Consider the following 24,030-nt stretch of genomic DNA (forward strand, 5'->3'; position numbering starts at 1 on the left):
CAGTACTTATTTTTTAGCCTGGTACTTATTATATCTGTCTCTTTAGCCAAACTGCTGAATTATGGGAATGTAATCAGACCAACATCAGTTGTCAAGCAGCTGCAATGGACAAACGCAAAAACAGCACACACACACTCATGACAGGCTTCTTTCAATTTCTGTCTACGAAACCTATTCACAAGGTTTTGGTTCACCCAGGGCCAGAGTAGAAGACACTTGCCCAAGATGCTGCATAGTGGAACTGAACCCAAGACCTCTAGATCAGGAAGCAACCTTCTTAACATACAAGCTTACTACAAATGCTATTCTATGATTAGAAATGGTGACATAACTGTTTGCAGCTCAGCTATAAACAGTGATGTCACCATTTGTGGCTGGGCTGCATTTTTTAATTTCTCTGGAGTAAAAAAAATCCCTTAATTGAAAAACCAAATAAGGGTGGGCAACAGAAGAACAACCAACCATAAAAATCCTTCCTTAGTTACCTTCTTTCTAAACCTTACCAGCATGGAAAAACAAGCATTAAACAAAACATTATGGATGCATAAGAGATCTAGTGGAATTGTGAGAAGATTATCAGGTAAGGTTGCTCTCATGTTTGACAGATGTGCAAGAACAGTAAATACTAAGAGCACAAGGAACTTAAACTCTCTCAAATGCCCAGGAGACTCTCTTGAGGTAGCAAATAGTTTCTGCTATTTAGGTGACCAAATTAGTAATGGTGGTGGATGTTCTGAAAGTATTGTTTCTAGAATAAGAATAGGGTGGAGGAAGTTCAGAGAACTACTACCTCGGTTGGCAGCAAAAGGACTCTCTGAGTGAAAGGTAAGTTGTATGATGCTTGTGTGAGAACAGCTATGTTACATGGTAGTGAGACATGGGCCCTGACTGAGGAAGACATGTGTAGGCTGGTGAGAAATGAAGGTAGTATGCTCCATTGGATTTGCAACATCAGTGTGCATGACTGACAAAGCACAACTGTGTTGAGAGAAAAGTTAGGCATAAGAGGAATTAAATGTAGTATGCAGGAGAGGAGATTGCATTGGTTTGGATATGTGATGCATAGGAGTGAAGACAGCTGTAAACAGAAATGCCTGATGACCCAGGAAGACATGGGATGAAGTGGTGAGGACTGATCTTCAGATGTTGGGGCTCACAGAGGAAATGACAGTAGACTGAGATGTTGGCAATATGAGGTCTGCAAAGACCTGTCTATAAAACTGAGTGCAAAAAGAGTTGTGTCCCACCCACATGTAACAAAATCCCAAATTTTATTTAATTTGTTTGCAGGAGTAACTGTTGTATCAAAAGCGTATATTGTTGTTATATGCATGAAATATGAGACTAGAAAAACAACCAACAATTGATGAAGGATCGTTCTTTATGTTGTTTGTCTTGTTTTCTATTTGTGCCTTTCATTGTTCGAAAAAATAGTTCATATTCAATGTACTCGTACTTCATATATTTTGTTGTACACGTTTCATGACGTCCTGTGCCCACATATATATATATATATATATCATCATCATCATCGTTTAACGTCCGTTCTCCATGCTAGCATGGGTTGGACGGTTTGACCGGGGATCTGGGAAGCCAGAAGGCTGCACCAGGCTCCTGTCTTATCTGGCAATGTTTCTACAGCTGGATGCCCTTCCTAACGCCAACCACTCTGTGAGTGTAGTGGGTGCTTTTTACATGCCACCTGCACAGGTGCCAGGCGAGGCTGGCAACGGCCACGGTCGGATTGGTGTATTTTATGTGCCACCGGCACGGAAGCCAGTCGAGGCGGCGCTGGCATCGGCCACGAGTCGGATAGTGCTTTTTACGTACCAGCAGACCAATTCAATTTCGCTTTCGCTTGCCCCAACATGTCTTCGCAAGCAAAGGGGGTTGGCATGGGTGCCTGTCGTACGGTCGGATTGGTGTATTTTACGTGCCACCGGCACGATGTATATATATATATATATACATACATATAGATGTAAGCATGTACATATACGTATGTATATATGCATATATATATATATAAATCAAAATCAAATTCGATGACTGGTATCCGTGCTAGTGGAGCGCTAAGAGTACCATACAAGCATGATTAAAATGTATGGGCCTGTAAATAAATATATATACAGACACATACATGCATAAATGCAAGCATGCCAGTATGTAACACCCACATACAATGCACATAACCATGTATTAATGACCTAAATCTATATTTTGATTGGTGTCATGCCCTAATCCATCACAAAAGAAAAGAAAATAAGCCTTAGATATTGAAGCTAAATGTAGCTGAATGTAAGCTACATATCTCAGTGACTCATTATCTTTAAAAATCATAGGCTCCAAATAAATGCACATTTGTTACTCTGTTAAACTATTCTTTCCCTACCAAAATTAAAATTCACAGTAAAATTTATAATATATTTTTTTAATAATTTCATGTACAATTACTATTATTACCATTGACATTATTACCATTGTTTAACCCTTTAGCATCTAAACCGACCATATCCAGCCCAAATATTCTACCAGTTTATGTCCAAACTTCTTAACCACATCTCCACCTTCAAGGGAAAATGAAATCAGTTATATGTATGCAATAGATATATGGTTGCACATACTGGTTCATGGAGCTAAATCTGCATCTGATAACTGCATCTATAAGAATATTTAGTAGTGAGAAATTATCATCATTAACATTTCAAATCCTCTTTCTATGCTAACACAGGCAGGATAGGAGAAAGTTCTTATTTGGAGTTACTGTCTCACTAAAAAAGGACCACATCACACGCCTACATATTACATTCTTTTGGCATGATTTCTACAGCTGAATGCCTTTCCTAACATCATCCATATTACAGGCTGAAATAATGTATTTTATTGTAGTACCCACTCTAAAGAGATTGTATTTCCTCAGATTAAACAGACCTCTTGACCATATGAGAGCAATGGAGATGGGCATTAGTAAGCAAGGGAGAAGTTATGGATGTCAATAATGAATGATATGGAAGAATGAGAGTGTTGGCTAGCAGTAAAGAAGGGTGGTGATAGAGGATATTGAATAGTCATCCCTCATTACACAGGCATCATGATGGGAGAAGTATATTGCTAAAGAGTGATAAGGGGATTGAATTTCAGTAGATCCAATGGGATCTCTTGCTACACAGGTGGTTGGTACAAAGAATAAGACACAGTGAATATTTGATGAGAGAATAATGAGGAAGGGGACAGTAGTAGATGACCATAACAGGTAAGAAACTCGAATGTAGATATATCATAGAACTCATCTTCTATCACTTTTGATCATACTTTAATGAACAAGCTGGTATTTTCCAACACTGTGCCACAACTCATTGCAGTCCTTCATGCGAGACAGCTTCTAGACCTCAGTAGTATCCTCCTAAAAAAGTACTTTTCCTGTAGTTGCCTTAGTAAGAGGAGGATATCAATCGTAACTTTTCCTGACACAAAGTTAAACTCCATCTCAATATGGTTAATTCACTGTAACCATCTTGGATGACCACCCTCAAGATCTTTAGTTGATTAGATTGATCCCAGTACTTCTTTTATTGATCTTGCCTGTATGAAAGACAAAGTGAACCTGGACAAGATTTGAATTCATAACATAAAAATACTCAGCCAAATACTATACAAGCCACTGTGTCTAATGTTGTACAAATTCTGCCCTCCAACTTACCATATATAGAGAAAATTCCTTTTAGCTTTCATTCATTAATATTTGGGTTAATACTGAATCAAATTTGTTTTTCAGTTATGTAAAAGAATGGCAAGGGGGTTCATATTGGTTGTAGCCCTACTTGTAGCTCATTTTTCTTCATAAAAATACAAAGAGATAGTTTTCTTAGATTTTGTTGTAGTGCACAGAGCGTACCTTCTCACCATTGTTGCAGTTACCATCATATACTTCTATCATATATAAATCATCATTATCATCATTATCCTTTAAAGTTCATTTGCCATGCTGGTATGGGTTAGATGGTTTGACCAGAGCTGGCAAGTTGCATCAGGTTCCAGTCTGATTTGGTTGGTTTCTACAGCTGGATGCCCTTCCTAACACCAATCACTTTACAATGTGTGCTAGGTGCTTTTAACACAGCAGCAGCAAAAGCGCTTTTACATGGTGCCAGCATGAGTACTTTTTACATGGCACTGGCACAGGACACTTGCAGCAAATCTTCTTCACCATGGGGAGCTGCCTTAACACTTCCACAGTGGAGGACAAGTACAATTAACGACCTCATTGTGGGGTTCACATTAAAGCTTCCAAAACAAACTGAAGTGGTCACATACAGACAAACAGATGTTTACTTATGTGCTGCTTCTATTGATTTCATTATAGTCTATTTAAGCAAAGTTAATTGAGGCTACTCAACAATAACTAACCACAAATTAAGTTGTTGGTTTTTTTTATTCATTCATCAAACCTCAATGGCAATGCTAGCCTTCATTAGGTGACAGTTATGTTGGGTGGCTAAATAATATGTGTCTGTACTCATGATTTATGAAGTTCAAGAATATAAGCTATAAAATCAGCCAACATAAAGGAAGGACTTCCACATATTAGCGGATGGAAATATTTTAACGCATATTTGAATCAACATAGATTCTGCATACAATGTCAAGAATGATGATGTGGGTTACTGAAATGAAACAGCAAACAATAAAACCATAAGCCAATGAAGAACAAGTTCATTATATGACAGCATATGCAACATCAAGTGATGTGCAATTGTAAGGGTAATGTAATACAATTGAAACATCATTTACCCTTTTGTTTCAATTAATTTTGAAAATAATGAAAAATTTATTAAAATAACTTTGTCATTATGAAGCTGGTGTTTTTGAGACATAATCAACAGGTAGTTTTGATGGAACATTTTTCATTGAGATCGCTTGAAAGCATAGACCCAACGGCAGTTCAAGGAAGGATGGTAGCAAAAGGGTTAATTAACATTATTTCTATAAAAGATGAAATCTGATATGCAGACAATCAGGATTGCAGTCAGAGTTAAGGATAGAGAAAACTTGCAAGGCCTACTTAACAATAAGGTTTATCACAGCAATCTCCTTGTAATACAATTTCATAAAACAAGCAGCCAAGTTTGCTAGTCTGTTTGTCCCTAATAAATATGCCCTAAATAGTCCTTAAATCCACACACTTAACATAAGTCTGTCTGGTTAAAACAATGGATTATGTATTAGTGCTTATAGTACAATTAAAATAACAGAAACAATTTAGAATACTTCATTTGAGATGACTAAATAGAAAATGGAAAGCTCTTCATAGTGAAATCAGTAATGTGGTTGCTCAGTAAGAGGTAGATACAAAGTTCAAAGCTCATGAGTGGACTTGTTATTCTTTTCTCTCTCAAATTGGCGATTACAATATCTAATATGATTTGCTTTATTCTGATTGTTCAATTTTAGTTTTAATTGAAGATTTTAAATCAGTAATTATAAAAGTATACTCTAAAATACTGCTCATAATTAAAATGCATACATATAACTGTGTGGTTAGGAAGTTCACTTCCCAACCATGTGATCTTGAGTTCAGTACCACAGTACAGTACCTTGGGTAAGCATCTTCTACTATAGCTCCAGGCCAACCAATGCCTTGTCAGTAGATTTGATAGATAAAAACTGAAAAAAAATCATTGTAGTGTGTGTGTGTGCGTGCGCACCCTTTTCTAGACATCACATGATGGTTGCAAATCAATGGTTCCCAAACGTTTTCAGGCTGCCACCTGCTTGGCGCCTGACTACATTCCAAGCACCACCCCGACTCACCACCACAAATGCAGATCAGTTTCTGCAGTAAATTCAAAAGAACTGTATTTTACAAATAAAATTTAACTTAACCCATTATTTTGAGTTTTGTTTCCATTATCACTGTTTTGCTTCAATACCCTCCACACACACACCTGAATCTTTCCATCACCCACAAGAGAACACTAAATGAACATCATCAGCATACAAGTGGGGTACTTTGTTTCTAGTCTTCTGTGAAAAACATGTGTAGCTATAGGAGAAATATCTTTTTTGGAAACAGGCGAGGGCTGGTAACATGAAGGGTATCCAGCCATAGAAAAAACTGCCAGAACAAATTTTATCCATGCAAGCATGGAAAAGGGGATGTTGAATAATAATAATAATAATAATAATAATAATAATCCTTTCTACTAAAAGCACAAGGCCTGAAAAATTGGGAGAGGGAACTAGTTGATTACATTGACCCCAGTACTCAACAGGTACTTATTTTATCAACCTGGAAAGGATTAAAGGCAAAGTCAACCTCAGCAGAATTTGAATCCAGAACATAAAGACGGACAAAATGCTGTTAGCATTTTGCCTGGCATGCTAACAATTCTGCCAGCTCACCATCTTAATGATAATAATCCTACAACACTTCACAAATATCTCTGGGTAAAATGACCAATAGATGAGAATGTGACCAAAGACTGTGTACTCCAGCCCAATCAACTGTGGTAGGTTAAATAAAGCGAAACATGTCTACCCTCAAAATAAGGGTAGACAAACATCGCAAAGCTGTGACACGAGGAGATATTGATAAATCAGGTATAGCTGATCATGGATGGAAAAATGGAGACCACCTCCCCCTGTGGGGTAAAGTTAAAATAATAGACAGAACACCACTGGAAAATATGAAAATTAAAAGAAGCAACACATATGTTAGGACACAACAACCTCCTAAGCAGACCAAGTGCAGATATAAGTAGTATGTGGGAACTGGTATTAAGGAAAGATAGGAAAATATTAGATTTATAAGCCCTAAAATTCACTCCATAATTGCCCATGAGCATATGTTGTAGTGGTCAAAAGCACGGGCTACTAACCCCAAGATTCTGAGTTCAATTCCAGACAGTAACCTGAATAATAATAACAATAATAATGACATCGAAAAATACCTTAGGAATAAGAACCCAGGTTCGAAATTTCCCCAAGAAATTTCCCCAAGACACCTGATGAAGGCTGGAGGTTATATCAGACAAAATGTGTTAACAACAAACAAGATGAGGACAAATATCCATCAAATGTAAATAATGTAAATAATAATAATCCTTTCTATTATAAGCACAAGGCCTGAAATTTGGGCGAAAAGGAGGACTAGTCAATTACATCGACCCCAGTTTCAACTGGTACTTAATTCATTAGTCCTGAAAGGATGAAAGGCAAAACTGACCTCAGAGAAATTTGAACTCAGAATGTGAGAACAGACAAAATGCACCTAAACATTTTACCCGGCATGCTAACGACCTTGGCAGCTCGCTGCCTTAATAATGATGATGATGACAAAGATGATTTTATCAGCTTGCAAACAATGTGAAACAGTGAAAAGAAATATTTATTCACATAAAAATTTAAGGAAACAACATGAAAAGATAAGGCTTAATCAATTTATAAGAGTACAGAAGAAAAAGTTAAGAACAGATGCTGTTCTTCCAAAGGAAAAATGCTTCTCAAACACAATATTAACAACAGACAAGTATATTTGAAGGAGAGAGAAAAATATTTTTTTTAAATATCTGACAAAAGATAACTCTCTTTAGATTAAACTTCAAAGACTATACTGGATGTTTAAAAAAACCTCCAATCTATATGTTATTTATTTAAAAAGTCCTAATTGCTTCAAATGACTTAGTTAGAGAGATAAAGGAATAGATAAGAAACTTGTTATTTTCTTTTTCTTTCATCTCTCTCCCTCTCCCTTGAATAGCCAAGTAGTTTCGATGAAGTAGCCTCTACAAGCTTAAATTAATACTAACTTTTTAATTAAGCACAAAATTACAAATTTATAAAGGTGCAAGATGTCCATGCTTTTCTGGAGGTTATCAGGAGTTAAAATAACAATGAAATGGTTTCATTCAGAATCATAATCTGAATTACGGACCTGACACATCAAGTGCAGAAAGTAAACATTTATAAGAGAGAAGAATGAGATTGTGTAAGATTTATGCCTTTCTCAAAATATTGGCAGTATAAATATATTGATGTGATTACAGACGGAATTACACTAAGGTCACAAACAACTCAAAAGTAGACTGGTTAAGATCCTTATGGCTGTTTTTATTGTTCAACCTAAGTCAGTCTTGGTCAAGCAGGCATATCATCATCATCATCATCATCATTTAATGTCCGCTTTCCATGCTGGCATGGGTTGGACAGTTTGACAGGAGCTGGCTAGGCAGAAGACTGCACCATGTTTCACTGTCTATTTTGGCATAGTTTTTATGGCTGGATGCCCTTCCTAACACCAACCACTCCACAGAATGGACTGAGTGCTTTTTATGTGGCACCAGTACAGACGAGGTCAGTTTCGCCATGGTTTTAAACAGTTGGATGCCCTTCCAAACGCCAACCACTTTACAGTGTGGACTGGATGTTTTTTACACAGCATCAGCACTGACAGGGTCACCAAGTAACTTGCAAGATAAAAATCCTTTGGGAGGGGATGGGGTATTGGGGGAGGTGATCTTGTGCCAGATGATGAAAGGTTAGAGTGTGACAGAAAAACAGAAACAGGTGTCTTATTGTAGAGGAGAAAGAATTCCATTCAAGACCATTTCATTATTTATTTACTTATTTATTTCAGACAAGTGTGTCTAGGACTACATTATCCAAGAAGAACAAAAAGTAAATTTTACCTCAGTGGGATATGAACTCAGAATGTAAAAAAACATAACTAAATATCACAGGCATTTTGTCTGCCACTCAAATAAATATATCAATCGCCTACCCATGGATCTATCAGTTCTCACATTGAGTGTTCCAGTTGTTCATTCAAGAGAACAACCTACTGACTGGAGGACAAGTGTTCCTCTGACACATGTACACCGAAAGATAGAATCTAGATGATACAGTGTGTGATAATTCTGACTTTTTGAAATACAAGTCCAGTCAATGCAACAGGTTTCCATAGTTTCTATCTACCCAATTTCCCATACAAAGCTTGGGTTGACCCAAGACTATATCAAAAGAAACTTGTTCCATATGTCACACAGTGAGATCAAAAGTGGAACCTCATAATTGCAAAGCAAACTTCTTAATCACCCTGCATGCCCGTGTCCATACACCTATGACAGCACAGATACTGTGTCAACAAGCATCTCCAAATATATACAGTGAGGTGGCTATTTTGACAAAGGAAAATACAAGGAAGATGAATAGAAGATATGATAAAATAAAAACAATGGTATTTCACTGATATGAATGCCTTATCTGTTTCATTAACCTCACAAGTAGAGATCAAAGTGTATGAAGAAACTATATTTACACTACACAAACACACAGAATAAAACGATAAGTATATAAACAATTTGAAGTATATAGACATTTGAAGCAAGTATATAGACGCATTTTCCACTGTTCAAAGCAGTACTGGAACTCTTGCAAAGTAATGCCTTTTAACACCTCTGTTGTTTTTCTCTTCACTTCTTCCACATTTGCAAATTCCATAGCACTAGCTTTCGTTATCAGTTATGACCTTCGAAAAAAATGTCCAGATCAACTTCCAACTGTTCTTTCAGTTCACAAAACGCATTCAGTTGTGACTACTTTTGATCTTCTGTGAGCAGGGGAGGCACAAATTTTGCTGCAACACTTTGCATTCATAATTCCTCACTCAAAATTTGTTGGCAAGAGCTCCAGGACACACTAGTCATATCAACAAGTTTGTCAAGTGTTCGGTGATGGTCCTCCAAGATCAGTTCATGAATATTCATGATGTTTTCATTTGTTTGGAAGGCCGACAGACGTCCTGAATGAGGTTGGTCCTCAAGAGACAAGTGACCATTCATAAAGCATGAAAACTATTTGTAAGCTTGTATTTTGCTCATGGCTGTGTCCCTGTAAGCTGTTTGAAGCATGACAACTGTTTCAGTCCCCATTTTCCCCAGCAGAAAACAGAATTTTATGTTCCTTCGTTTCAGCCATAGGAAAAATTGATGAACAGGGGAGAAACACTGCACTACGTGATAGTACAACTTCACTTGATGATGCCAGTCAGTATACTAATGCCTGAGGGTCAAGTGGCTTCTAGTGGCAGAAGCCTGAACTGCAATGGGTTTGTCCCACAGAAAACATTTCCAGCTACTTTTGGTACCCCCTTGTATGTATATTTTAAATAGTGACAACACAATAGAAAACAATAATTACAGAATTGTTGCCTATGTGCAAAGCTGAATATACAGAGAAAAAAAGGCATCCCAAATATACTTTGGATACTTGCTTAATCATTTAGGAAGATGAGAAAGGAAATATCTAAATCTTTTAATTTGGTATAATCATTTTTTAAAATATGATTTAGAGACCACATGAGATTTAAAATAACCAAACATAATCAAACTGCTTTGTTTTAAATTAAACTGAAGAAGCCACACACATACACACACACATATCTATAAATATAATTGTGACTATTAGGCAGCCATTTTCAGGTGCCTGTAAATAAACACTGAGACTCAACACACTACACCTGATACTCTATATTCTCAGTACATGTAAATATGTAAACAGTTTTCTATGATGTGAAAGGAGGAGCAAATTTTAAGTAAATATATGACTAAAATACAGACAAAATGAATTGAAAGATAAATAGTTAAGAAAATATATGCAACAGTAGACAGTACTAATGAAGAGGGAACAAGAGGAGAACAAAGAGACAAGAAAAAAAAACATAACCATGACAGACGTGAATAACAAAAGCTAATATCATTTAAAAAGAACAATGGATAGCAGAAGTAGTAGTGCCAAACAAAATGCCTTGAAGTAATTCAGTTATAATCTTTACATTCTGAGTTTATATCTCAGCAAGACTGACTTTCCAAAATCTGTGAGACCTTGACAATATATAACAGCAAGTACATAACAACCTAACATCTTTCTACAGCACTAAAATACAATCACTACACATATAAGGGGGTGCTGAAAAGTTCTTGGTTTTAGGTAAAAGAAAATACAGGAGGATCAGTTAATTATGATTTTATTCAACATATTCCCCTCTCTGATTCACACACTTATTGCAGTGGCCCTTCAATTTTTCTAAGCCCTATAAAAAAACTCAGATCAGGCCTCCAACCAGGCCTTTCATGATACCCTTATAGTTAGGAACTTTTCAGCATCCCCTTGTACCAAGGAAATGATCATATAACACAACACCCCTCTTACACAAAACTCAATACAAGCTTAAACCCTCGTGCTTTATCCAAATGCTAAACCTCACAATCTCTGATAATCTCAAATGGTAACTACACACATAACATTCATAAAACTGAATCCCAAAGACAAGGCTGCTTCTTCAAAACCAGAAAAATACCTCAGTATTTCAAGTTACTGGCCCTCTACAAAGCATGAGAGTAGCCCACATTAGAATACTGCTGGCAGATCAGGGACAATATTTCACACACACACACACACAGCTAGATTGCATTATTCTTGTCCAGAATCACAGCTCTCTGTGTTCTTGTTCACATCTTCCCTATAAACATCACCCTAAAGAAGTTCTAAATAAAACAAGATTGCTATTGAAAAGCTAAATTGACCTGGCAGGTTTTCAGCTCAAAACAAAAGGGCTTCAATCACAGAATACTGCAAAGCATTATCTCTAACCTTACATCATAAGATGATTGTCTTGCTGGTGGTTATGTTAACAAAGAGAAAAAACTTTTTGACAAGTTGCAAAATTAATAACGACTTCAAGTTTTAGCACAAAGCCAGCAAGTTTGATGGCGGAAAGGGTAAGCTGATTACACATCAACTCTAGTGCTCAACTGATACTGATTTTATCAACCCCAAAAGGATGAAAGGCAGAGTCAACTTTGGTGGAGTTTGAACCCAGAGCATAAAGATGGACAAAATGCTGCTAAGCATTTTGCCTGGAGTGCTAATGATTCTGCAAGCTCACAGCCTTACTCTCAAAACTAATAACAATACTTTATGGTCTTTTATTCTTTACTAGTTCAGTCATTGGACTGATGCCATACTAGAGGGTACACCAACATATGTATGCTAGACAAAAAAGAACTAACAAAAGAATGTTAAAAAAATAAGAGCACTAGTGTAAAAGAGCAACACACACACAAAAAAAACATTCAGTAACAGAAAATTCAAAACTTTTTAAGTTAAACAATTATTCTTTAATTTAAGAGAACAATATAGAATATTTCTTTCAATATTGTTCCAATAGTGAGGATATTAAATTATATTGTAGATTAAATTATATTATTTCTCAACAATCACTTTACACTTCAGTTAAACGTGTAAAAGGAGATGACTAGATTGATATACATGTAAAATAAAACAAAACATTCATTTACCAATGCCAATACATAAACTGTCAAAGAGCATACTTAAAAGAACATATATTTGATGTCTAGAAACCATGAAATATCTCTTCATTTCTGTAAGATATACTTTTCAGGAAATTCAGACAGTGCAATCCATTATCCTCCCTTCTTCACTCATCTCCACTAACATGTATATAACTTCTATATGTTTCTTTTGTAGTTCCAATACTTGGAGCTATTTTAAGGATTTTTATCAAATCAATGGATGAAGCCAATCCCAAATTTGTGCAGTCTCCTCTTCTGAAAACTCAATTCCATTCTTACACAATAACAGAAACTTTCAACAATTCTTGACTTATTGATGAATTCAAATTCTGTCACAGTCAACTTTGCCTTTCATCCTATTTATCCAATAAAATAAAGAACCAGTTGACAAACTCCACTCCCCCAAATTTCAGGCCTTGTACCTATATTAGAGGCCATTATTAATATTGATGAGAAAAAACTGCTATTAGGTCAGCATAAAAATCTATGTGGCAAAAATAATTAGCAGCATCAATTTGAAAATAAGCATTACTAATGATGTAATGCCATTCAGTCTCTTGTAATAGCACTCATTAGTCATTTTTGTTTTTGTCAGTTCCTTTGTTTGATATACATACCTTAGCTCACTATACTTTCAAGGGTATAGTTGATTTAATCAATCAGGGTACTTGTAAACTGCTACTCATTTTAACAACCCCAGAAATATAAAGGCAACCAGATTTGAACTCAAAATGTAAATTAACATCACTAAACACTGTAAGATACTGTCCACTAAATTACTAGTGATCTACTTCCATAGAAACAATTTAAAGTCAGAAGATGGAGTAGGGAAGAACATCTGTTGAAAGGCACTTTGTCTGGCTCCCAAATATATTTCAACTGTTCTAATAATAGCATTCTTCTTTGTAGTTTTGTTTACATAACATTAACTGTGTCATGGAATTTGATATTAGTATCAAAAATGATGACAATACCATGAATTTGACAAGGATAATGCCAATTTATAATTCAATTTATAATTCAGTTTATAATTCAATGAGATGTTCTTTGTGAATATCAAATTATATTATTTTTCTAAATAATACATTATATCTGAAAAGGAAAAGAAAGAAATTTTTTTACAAAAAATAAAGGAAATAACATCCCCAATAGATTTTCTGCATGTCTAAGCAGATAAAGTCTTGATTTCTCAACTGGAGATATGCAATTTTATATCCCATCAGTGGTAAGAGTATCATGTACCATTAACAAAACATCAAATATTTACACTATCACTTTCTAGCAGATGAAACAAGAAGAAACATTGAATCTTAGTGCAAGGCACTGAATTTTCCAACTTCATTTCACTGACAGTAGACCAGATAAGAATAGAAAAGGGAGCATTCCAGTTTGGTGATCTTTGGAATGGGATGTTTGGAATAGGATTTACAAAATGAAGGAATATAAAGAGCAGATTGCAACAGACAGCTTCTAATGAGGTTGAAATGCAACCAATGATTTCAAGTGCAGAGTCCAGTACAGAAACAGAAGAGGTACAGAGCCAAATTATCTTAAGTATAGGCCTGAAACTGAAGGTGTCTGAAGCAGAAGTATTTAGCTCACTGTTAATAGACATAAAACACAGTTCAATATCTATTTACTGTGTTTCTCCATCCCACACTTATGTTCAATATCTAACCAGTTGGGACCTACAAACTACAAACAGGTTATAGCTTGAAAAAGAAACATCAAGAGGCCATGACATACTTAACTCAGGATTGATCTTACTCCTGGTAGAATGTAACCTTAGATATCCACATTATTTCAATAAGCCATCAAGTGCTCAAAACCCTTCTGATAAGCTTCTCTGTTCCTAAGAGGCAAACTATCTTTTATCCATTTGTCTATTTCATCATTTACAGTCCCCATTGCACCAACTATCATTGGCACAATCTTTATAATTATCATTATTTGACATTTAATAGTTTCAAGCAAATTTCTACTGCATCACCTGCTACACTTCCATGTTACTGAGGTGTGTGCTGCATAATGTGTTTTTTTTTGGGTGGGGGGATATAAACTCATCCCAGTTTTATATTGCATTTTTGTTTTGTTAAGGGGTTTGGCTGCAGTCCTTTTTTGTATTCATATTGTATTGTGTGTTGTGCATGTAATGCAAGTTGTGTCCTTCTGTTTAGTATCCAACCTGTAGAGTACATGTTGTGAGGGTTGTTTATTTTATTGGATATTTGCTGTATAAAGTGAGTTTTGGGATTGTTTTATTTGGGTTGTACTACTGAATTGATAGTGTCTTACATAGGATATGGGCTGTTCCTAGCAGGGCTATTTTTTGGATAGTGTGTAGGGTTGAAGGTCTGAGTATAGTTTCTAATTATTATTATTATTACGATTATTATTTACATTCCATAAATCAAACAAATTAAAGCTTTTAAACTTGAAGAAATGTTGAATCAAAAGACAAAAAGAGTACATTAAATAAGTGAAAATGTCAACTTACGGTAAATCTTGCACGTTGTTCCATAGTTTCATATCCGATAATTGGTACCTGTACTGGAATATTGGAATAAGCTGAAGTATAAAATTCTCCATCCTCGGTGTAAGAAATATTTACCCTTTGTTTGTCCAAGGAATCTATAGAACTCTGACTAACACTTCTACTGTTCTTAGTTCTTGTGGAACTTGGACTAACAGGGGTTGAAGAATCAATGTTCTTTGCATCATTGCTCAATTTGGAATCTTCCATGACTTCTTCTGCAGAATCTAAGTCTCCTTCAGCATATTGCACTTTGCTTCTATCTAGTAAATACACTTTGGAACTACTAGGTTTCACAACATTTATATTTTTATCCAGTCCAAATTCTTTCTCCATGCTTTGTTCTGGTGACACTCTGGAATAAAAGAGAAAAGAAAACTTGTAATTATGACAAAAGAAGAATGAATGTTTCAGTAAGAGAGTCAATATAAATATCTTGAGAAAAAAAAGGGGAAAAAATGATATAACAAAGGAGAAAGAATGATGTCACATAATCTAAATGTTACTATTTCCAAATACTTATCTCCACCGAGATACTAGTTCTAAAAATTCCCCCTAGCCAAGGTGTTAGATGAAGTAATATTCCCAAGGTCCTTAACTTTCTCATAGCAGAAATAATAAGAAGCTTGGCTGAAGAGAGAAAAAGTGAAGAGAAAGAAAAATACTCCCTTCTACCCTCCTTCCACATTGGCATACACTTTAATCAGTCAGTCTTTCACACCAAAATAGTCTACTTTTTCTTCTACATTCAGTTCAACTCTTTCATTTTAATGTCTCTCATTAACTTTTCTTTCATCTTTGTTGATTCGCTTTGTCCTGTGTTAATTCATTCAATATATAGTGAGAAGACAAACCATGTGCTTAATTAGTTTGCAGTACTGAAATAAATAACGTACAATGATTTGAAGTTCTTCAAGAGGAGTGACTTAATTTGATAATGTGAAAACGTATTTTGTAGAGAAACAACAGCAAAAACAATATGATATTGAATGGTCAAGTTTCAATGATAAAATTTTCAATATTCTCTGACAAAGGCCTACCTCTTGGCACTGCATTAACATCATCAGCAACTTTGAACAGAATTCCCAAAGTTGTCATAATGGGACTAATAGCATGCTAAGTTAACAGTAGAAGAATGGTAGGTTAACTATTAGCTGTAATAGAAACTCTTTCTCTCTTCCACTACACCACAAGAATTCCAAGAACAGCAAAGTAAAGAACAAACAACAAAATAAGCCTGAATAGAATATAAGTAGGTATATCTGCATGTCTGTGTAGAAATACATTCACACACACACACACACACACATATAAACAATGAAAGATATGTAAGAGTGTAGCAAGTTGGTGATGGAATTAATTATATAGTGTAGGTACTGTTGCTGTTTTAGCTGTTCTTGCTTTTCTGAAAATAGACATCAGAAACCAGATAAAAGAAGGAGGGAGGGAGGGAGAGAAGGAGGATGAACCTATTTAACTTATTAATACTTCCTGACATCTCAGAAGTCCTGTGGTACTCATAGATATTAAACGCACACAAACACACACATATATATGTGTGACAGATTGAAGTGAAATATTAAATAGTTTTTAGATCACTGTCTTTTTTTGTTTTGTTTGAACTTATTCAGTTACTAAAGCACAGTAATATTATATTAGGCACAAGGTGGCAAGCTGGCAGAAACCTTAGCACACCAGGCAAAATGCTTAGCAGCATTTCATTTGTCTTTACAGTCTGAGTTCAAATTCCACCCAGGTCAAATTGCTTTTCATCCTTTTGGAGTCAATAAAATAAGTACCAGTTAAGTACTGGGGTTGATGTAAATGACTTACCCACTTCTCCAAAAATGCTGGCCTTGTGCCAGAATTTGAAACTGATATTACACCAGGCATATGCATTAACACTTCAGTTTATATGAACTTCATTATACAATTCATCCTCATCCTTACCAAACAGAAAACCCAGTTTCCTTCTCTCCCACTTCACATCAAGATTATTCATGCTCTAATTCAATAATGATGTCCAAGAGTGTCACTGGATGTATCAATGGTGATATTTGTGTTTAAACTAGAAATCTGCATTTGTCGATGTTACTACTGCTGTTGTTTAAACATAGGTCAGCACTGATTCAAGAAGACCTATGATCAAAGTTGTTCCAGCTGCAAACATTCCAAACCATATTTGTTTTTTTAGATGGTGTATCTAAAACTATCTTATCTAAACATGTCCTTCTGGTTCTTAAGACAATAGTATGTGATTTAAGGGAGATCTGACTGTCATTTCTATTAGGTTAAAAAGCTCCCTTGTTGGCTTCATACATTTTTCTTGTGTTGGTTCCAACAACCTCTCCATATCATTCACTCTAAGCAGAAGAACTCTCATCCATACAAAAAAGCATAGTTGCAATGAACAAAGAAGAAACTGTATGCAGCTTCAGGTGATATGCCAATATTTGCAACAAAGTGATGCTGAACAGCTTATGAACAAGAAAGTAGTAGCGTTAGGGTATCATCTTCATTAACAGCTACATTGACCAAAATCATCATCATCATCATCATCATTTAACGTCCGCTTTCCATGCTAGCATGGGTTGGACGGTTCAACTGGGGTCTGGGGAGCCCGAAGGCTGCACCAGGCCAGTCAGATCTGGCAGTGTTTCTACAGCTGGATGCCCTTCCTAATGCCAACCACTCCGAGAGTGTAGTGGGTGATTTTATGTGCCACCGACACAGGTGCCAGACAAGGCTGGCGAACGGCCACGCTCGGATGGTGTTTTTATGTGCCACCGACACAGGTGCCAGACGAGGCTGACGAACGGCCACGATCGGATGGTGTTTCTTACGTGCCCACAGCACGGAGGCCAGTCGATGCGGTACTGGCTACGGCCACGTTCGGATGGTTTTCTTGTGTGCCACCACAAAGATACAAATTCCATTGATGTTCATCTATTTTGATTTGATTTGATTTGATTTTCACTTGCCTCAACAGGTCTTCACAAGTGTCACAAGAAGGAAGGAAGGTATGCACAGGTGAACTGACAACGTCCCAGGTAGGGGCCACGGGTTATGGCCTGACTAGTCTTGCCGGGTCTTCGGATGATGTTTTTATGTGCCTCCGACACAGGTGCCAGATGGATGGTGTTTGTTACGTGCCCACAGCACGGAGGCCAGTCGATGCGGTACTGGCTACGGCCACGTTCGGATGGTTTTCTTGTGTGCCACCGGCACTGGTACCACAAAGATACAAATTCCATTGATGTTCATCTATTTTGATTTGATTTGATTTGATTTGATCACTTGTCTCAACAGGTCTTCACAAGTGTCACAAGAAGGAAGGTATGCACAGGTGGACTGACTACGTCCCAGGTAGAGGCCACAGGTTATGGCCTGACTAGTCTTGCCGGGTCTTCGGATGGTGTTTTTATGTGCCACCGACACAGGTGCCAGATGAGGCTGGCGAACGGCCACGATCGGATGGTGTTTGTTATGAGCCCACAGCACAGAGGCCAGTCGATGCGGTACTGGCTACGGCCATGTTCGGATGGTTATCTTGTGTCCCACCGGCCTTGGTACCACAAAGATACAAATTCCATTGATGTTCATCTATTTTGATTTGTTTTGATTTGATCACTTGCCTCAACAGGTCTTCACAAGTGTCACAAGAAGGAAGGTATGCACAGGCGGACTGACTACATCCCAGGTAGGGGCCACGGGTTATGGCCTGACTAGTCTTGCCGGGTCTTCAGATGGTGTTTTTATGTGCCACCGACACAGGTGCCTGATGAGGCTGGCGAACGGACATGATCGGATGGTGTTTGTTACGTGCCCACAGCACGGAGGCCAGTCGATGCGGTACTGGCTACGGCCACGTTCGGATGGTTTTCTTGTGTGCCACCGGCACTGGTACCACAAAGATACAAATTCCATTGATATTCATCTATTTTGATTTGTTTTGATTTTCACTTGCCTCAACAGGTCTTCACAAGTGTCACAAGAAGGGACGTATGCACAGGTGGACTGACTACGTCCCAGGTAGGGGCCACGGGTTATGGCCTGACTAGTCTTGCCGGGTCTTCGGATGGTGTCTTTATGTGCCACCGACACAGGTGCCAGATGAGGCTGGCGAACGGCCACGATCGGATGGTGTTTGCTATGTGCCCACAGCACGAAGGCCAGTCGATGCGGTACTGGCTACGGCCACGTTCGGATGGTTTTCTTGTGTGCCACCGGCACTGGTAACAAAGATACAAATTCCATTGATGATCATCTATTTTATTTTGATTTTCACTTTCACTTGCCTCAACAGGTCTTCACAAGTGTCACAAGGAAGGTATGCACAGGTGGACTGACTACGTCCCAGGTAGGGGCCACGGATTATGGCCTGACTACTCTTGCCGGGTCTTCTCACGCACAACATACTTCCATAGGTCTCGGTCTCTAGTCATTTCCTTGGTGAGACCTAAAGTTCAAAGGTCGTGCTTCACCACCTCATCCCAGGTTTTCCTGTGTCTACCTCTTCCACAGGTTCCCTCAACTGCTAGGATGTAGCACTTTTGCACACAACTATCTACAGCCATTCTCGTCACATGACCATACCAGCGCAGCCGTCTCTCTTACACACCACAATTGACGCTTCTTAGGTTCAACTTTTCTCTCAAGGTACTTACACTCTGACGATTATGAACACTGACATTACACATCCATCGGAGCATACTGGCTTCATTTCTTGCAAGCTTACGCATATCCTCAGCAGTCACGGCCCATGTTTCACTACCATGTAGCTTGGCTGTACGTACACATGCATCATACAGTCTGCCTTTTACTCTGAGCGAGAGGCCTTTTGTCACCAGCAGGGGCAAGAGCTCTCTAAACTTTGCCCATATGATGAAAATAAATGGTGTTGCTAAAAAAGCTTTCTTTCTTATAAAGTCCACGGAGTAGTTGTGAAAGGATGGGTGGGGCCAGGATGTGAATTCTCCTTTCTTGACACCTTCAATATAACAGACCCCAAGAGAGAGAGAGAGTGTGTGGAGAAATAGCTGCAGTACTTGACAGACATTTTATTGACTCCAGGGAATAAAATGTCAAGTTAACCTTAGTAAGATTGAACTCAGTGAATAGGGAGCTGTAACAAATACCATAAGGCATTCTATCAGACACTCTAATTACCAAGACGACAAGCTGGCAGAAATATGAGCATGCTGAGTGAAATGCTTAGTGTTATTTTATCTGTCTTTATGTTCTGAGTTCAAATTCCGCCAAGGTCGACTTTGCCTTTCATCCTTTTGGGGTCAAGAAATTAAGTACCACTTGTGTACTGGGGTTGATCTAATCGACTTACTTTCCCCAAAAATTTGACAAGCCCCTCCCAAAAAATTTCAGATATTTTGCCTAGAGTAGAAAAGACACTCTAATCACCTACATATCACTTCCATGAAAATATCTCCCAAAGGATGGGATTGACAGAAGTCGAATCATAGATAAGTTGGTATGACTTGACCAAAAATAGTGCTAATAGTAACAGCTATTAAGGGTTTAGAAGTTAAACATGATCACAGACAAAACAATATATAATACAAAGGCAGAAAAGAATGTTATGCAGGCCATCTAAGCTAGAGATTGTAATTTTGACTGTAATAATGATATTGGTTTCAAAATATGATATAAGACCAGAAATTTCAGGGAAGGGGTTAAGTCAATTACATCGACCCCAGTGCCCAAATGGTACTTAATTCATTGGTCCTGAAAGGATGAAAGGCAAAGCTGAGCTCAGAGAAATTTGAACTCAGAATGTAAAGACAGACGAAATGCCAATAATTCTGTCAGTTTGCTGCCTAACAATAGTATTGATATTGATGGTAATGTTGATGGTGATGTTTTAGCTATTTGCTATACCAAGGTCAGTCCTAATCAAGAAGATCTACAATCAAAAGTGTTCCTTCTGTGAAGACCCCCATTTTTAGGCATGGAGTATGTAAGACTACATTATACAATGTCCTTTTTTTTTTCTCTTAAAGATAGGATAGTTGGGGATGCAACAACATTAATCATAGGTCTGCAAGCTTAGGTCTAACTATAGTTAGACAATTATGCTAATCATACAAACATGAAAGCAGTCTGTACCAACATGCATAGTAAGTGATCTTAAAAAGATTTCTGATACTTCATATTTCTATAGATGCTCACATAGATCTTTTATTAGCTTGTAACAGCAAGGATGTTGTAGTTGCTTAATTCCAAGCCAACCCAGATAAAAGCCTTTATAAAAGAATAGTGGTGGTGGTGGTGGGAGTATGATAACATTGACAGTGGCAGTAAAGATGTTGTTGGTGATATAATGGGGATAAAACAATGGCTATAAATAAATATTTAAGCAAGGTCAACAAAATACATTAGGTAAATTATCAGTATACTCTAGTATGTAAAATTGTAAACTTGAGGAGATATCAAGTTTACTCTATTAAAAAAAAGACTTCTATCTTTCAACCATAGTAGAAAGATACAACACTGAATCTAAACCGAAAGTCACAACAGAACTCATTCACAGAGGACCCTGTACCAACATGTATTCAACTATGCAAGGGAAAAGTATCAATGCATTAATAACAAAAATTACAGTGAAAAAAAAAGTGAAAATGCTTTCCAAATATTTAGCGCCAGTTTAATGACATTCAGCAGATAAAAGATAAATCTTCCAGGATTTGGATGCAATTTATTACATGATTTTCCAAGTGATCTAGAACATATATCAGACAATTGGATGAACTGAGGCAATTTCTGAATAAGGTTTCTTTCCAGGGCAACGAAATGCTTGCAAAGGATTTGAACTCAGAACTGTTAAGTTGGTAGTTTGAGCATGAAAGAAATGCATGTTGGTACAGACCACCTTCACACTTGAGTGATTAGCCCAACTGTTTAGCTATAATCAGATCTAATACAACAGACCTATGATTAAAAGTGTTCCAGCACTGACTGTCCCATCTTTTTCTCAGGTACAACTTAAATCCAGGACTAAAATATCCAGTGCATCCTTATTTTTTTTTAATTAGCAAAGTATGATTTGAAGAAAGTTTAGCTGGTATTTCTAGCAGTTGAACAATTATGTAAAGCAATGTTTCTCAATAATATTTTATTTTTATCAATGGACCCCTTTGATTCCTATTTTACTTGGATAGACCCTTCCTAGTCATTCAATGTTTAACAAATCATATATTTTTTATAGTATTATTAAGAGTTGTATATAAAAAAAATTACTGCAGATAAATTTTAACATGTAAATCTTATATGGACCCCCAAGGGCCATATGGACACTAGTAGAGAATCACTGGAGTAAAAGTTCCTTCATTGGCTCATTGACAGTTATATGAAGAGGCATCCAACTTTAAATAGAAAAATTAATTTGCCCTAAAAGCTCTTACACAATAGGTGCAGGCATGGCTATAGGCACAAGCATGATTATTGTCTATAGGCACAGGTGCAGCTGAGTGGTAAGAATAGGTGCCAGCATGGCTGTGTGATAAGAAGTTTGCTTCCCAATCATATGGTTCTGGGTTCAGTCCCACTGCATAGTACACTAGACAAGTATCTTCTGTTGCAACCCTGAGCCAACCCAAAGCCTTGTAAGTGGATTCAGTAGACAGAAACTGAGGAAAGACCATTGTGTGTGTGTATGTGTGTGTGTGTGTCCATGTCTTCCCCCACCACCACTTGACAACTGGTGCTGGTGTATTCATGTCACCATAACTTAGCAGTTTGGCAAAGGAAACCAATAAAATAAGTAACAGGCTTCAAAAAAAAAAGTACTGGGGTCAATTCATTTGACTAAAAATTCTTCAAGGTGGTGCCCCAGCATGGCCACAACCTAATGACTGAAACAAATAAAAGAATATAGAATCTAAAGATCTATTCAATCCTAATCTAGCACAACGAGATAAAACAGAGTTATAAAAAATAGAAAAGTTTCAGCTTCAAATTATCTTAGGAATATACCATCATCTCATGAATAATAACATGAATATTGAAACAAAAAATAAATAAAACACAGAAAAAGAAAAAAAGACAAAAAATTTGAGACAAGGAAATTATGTAATGAGGCTTGATGCTGTAAGAATAGTTTGGTGGTATTAAGGTTGTGTAGTGGTGGGTACTTTGAGATGTTAGAATGGAGAAGTGAGGATGAAGAGGAAAGTGGTAGCAAGTGTGATATGTAAATGAAGGTGTGATGCACAGTGAGTGAGAGAAATCCCAGTGTGCTTGTAGGAAGGTGTTTACAGAGTAGTGGTGACAAAGCAACAAATTGAAGAAATAAACAAAACAATTTTATTACCAGTCATAAAATGAAGTAATAAAATAAATAAAAACAAAGATATGGCAATTGCAATGGTGATGATGACAATGACGAAAATTATGGTACTGATAACTTACAAACAAATGCCGAAAAGTTTCAAAACCAAGTTGGCAGCCATTGATTTGATATTGATCATCTGACCGATACGAATGTTGGAAAGAAAATTAGGTTCTCGGATGACATTCAGTACACAAAGCAAGGTGAAAAGCAGGTAATATCTCACTTGGCTAACACTAATTGTGTTAGTAGTGTCAATGGCACTAGTGGTGGTGGTGGTAGCGGTGGCAGCAGTAGTAGTAGTGGTAATAACACCACACTGAGTCTTCCTCTTTCGCCGGACACTTGAACTTACTTCATACATAATAATCAAGATTTGTTTTCGTAATGACCATTCTACAAACTGACTACAGGGGAACAACTGTGTGTTGTTAGATGAAAGATAAGATGGAAAATTCAGAGTTAATGGGTTCTCCTTCTGTACAAAATTCTTATTTGACCCACTACTTTTCAATTAACTGTATCATCATCAACAACAGAACAAACAAATGAACCAGAGAAATAGAAAGAAAAATATATTTAGTGTGAGATTAAATATTCTCAATGGAAGAATATAAATCATTAGAAAGCTTTAAATTTCTTTCTTTACTTCTTTAGATCCTTAAAAATTGTTGCAATTTTATTCATGCTGAAAAGCATAATGTGTATGAATGGTCATGTGTGAGTGTGTATGTAAGTGCACACAATTTACACTGTGTAGGTAGATGTATACAGTGAGTTGG

The 24,030-nt window shown here is 36.9% G+C and overlaps 1 protein-coding gene across 3 annotated transcripts in view; it reads right to left on the reverse strand.

The window, feature by feature from the left end:
- The window catches only part of LOC115210892 (sorting nexin-16), a 104,909-nt gene that overhangs the window by 33,377 nt on the left and 47,502 nt on the right, over positions 1–24,030 (reverse strand). For 2 of the 3 annotated variants that reach the window (XM_029779674.2, XM_029779667.2), the window contains exon 2: positions 14,869–15,259. In XM_029779674.2, coding sequence (XP_029635534.1) covers positions 14,869–15,259 — 391 coding nt within the window. Of the gene's footprint in view, positions 1–14,868; positions 15,260–23,328; positions 23,762–24,030 lie in introns of those variants that run through there. The other variant, XM_036501288.1, reaches the window with a different exon arrangement.

This window comes from Octopus sinensis, linkage group LG1 (genome assembly GCF_006345805.1).
Source record: "Octopus sinensis linkage group LG1, ASM634580v1, whole genome shotgun sequence".
Taxonomy (NCBI): Eukaryota; Metazoa; Mollusca; class Cephalopoda; order Octopoda; family Octopodidae; genus Octopus; species Octopus sinensis.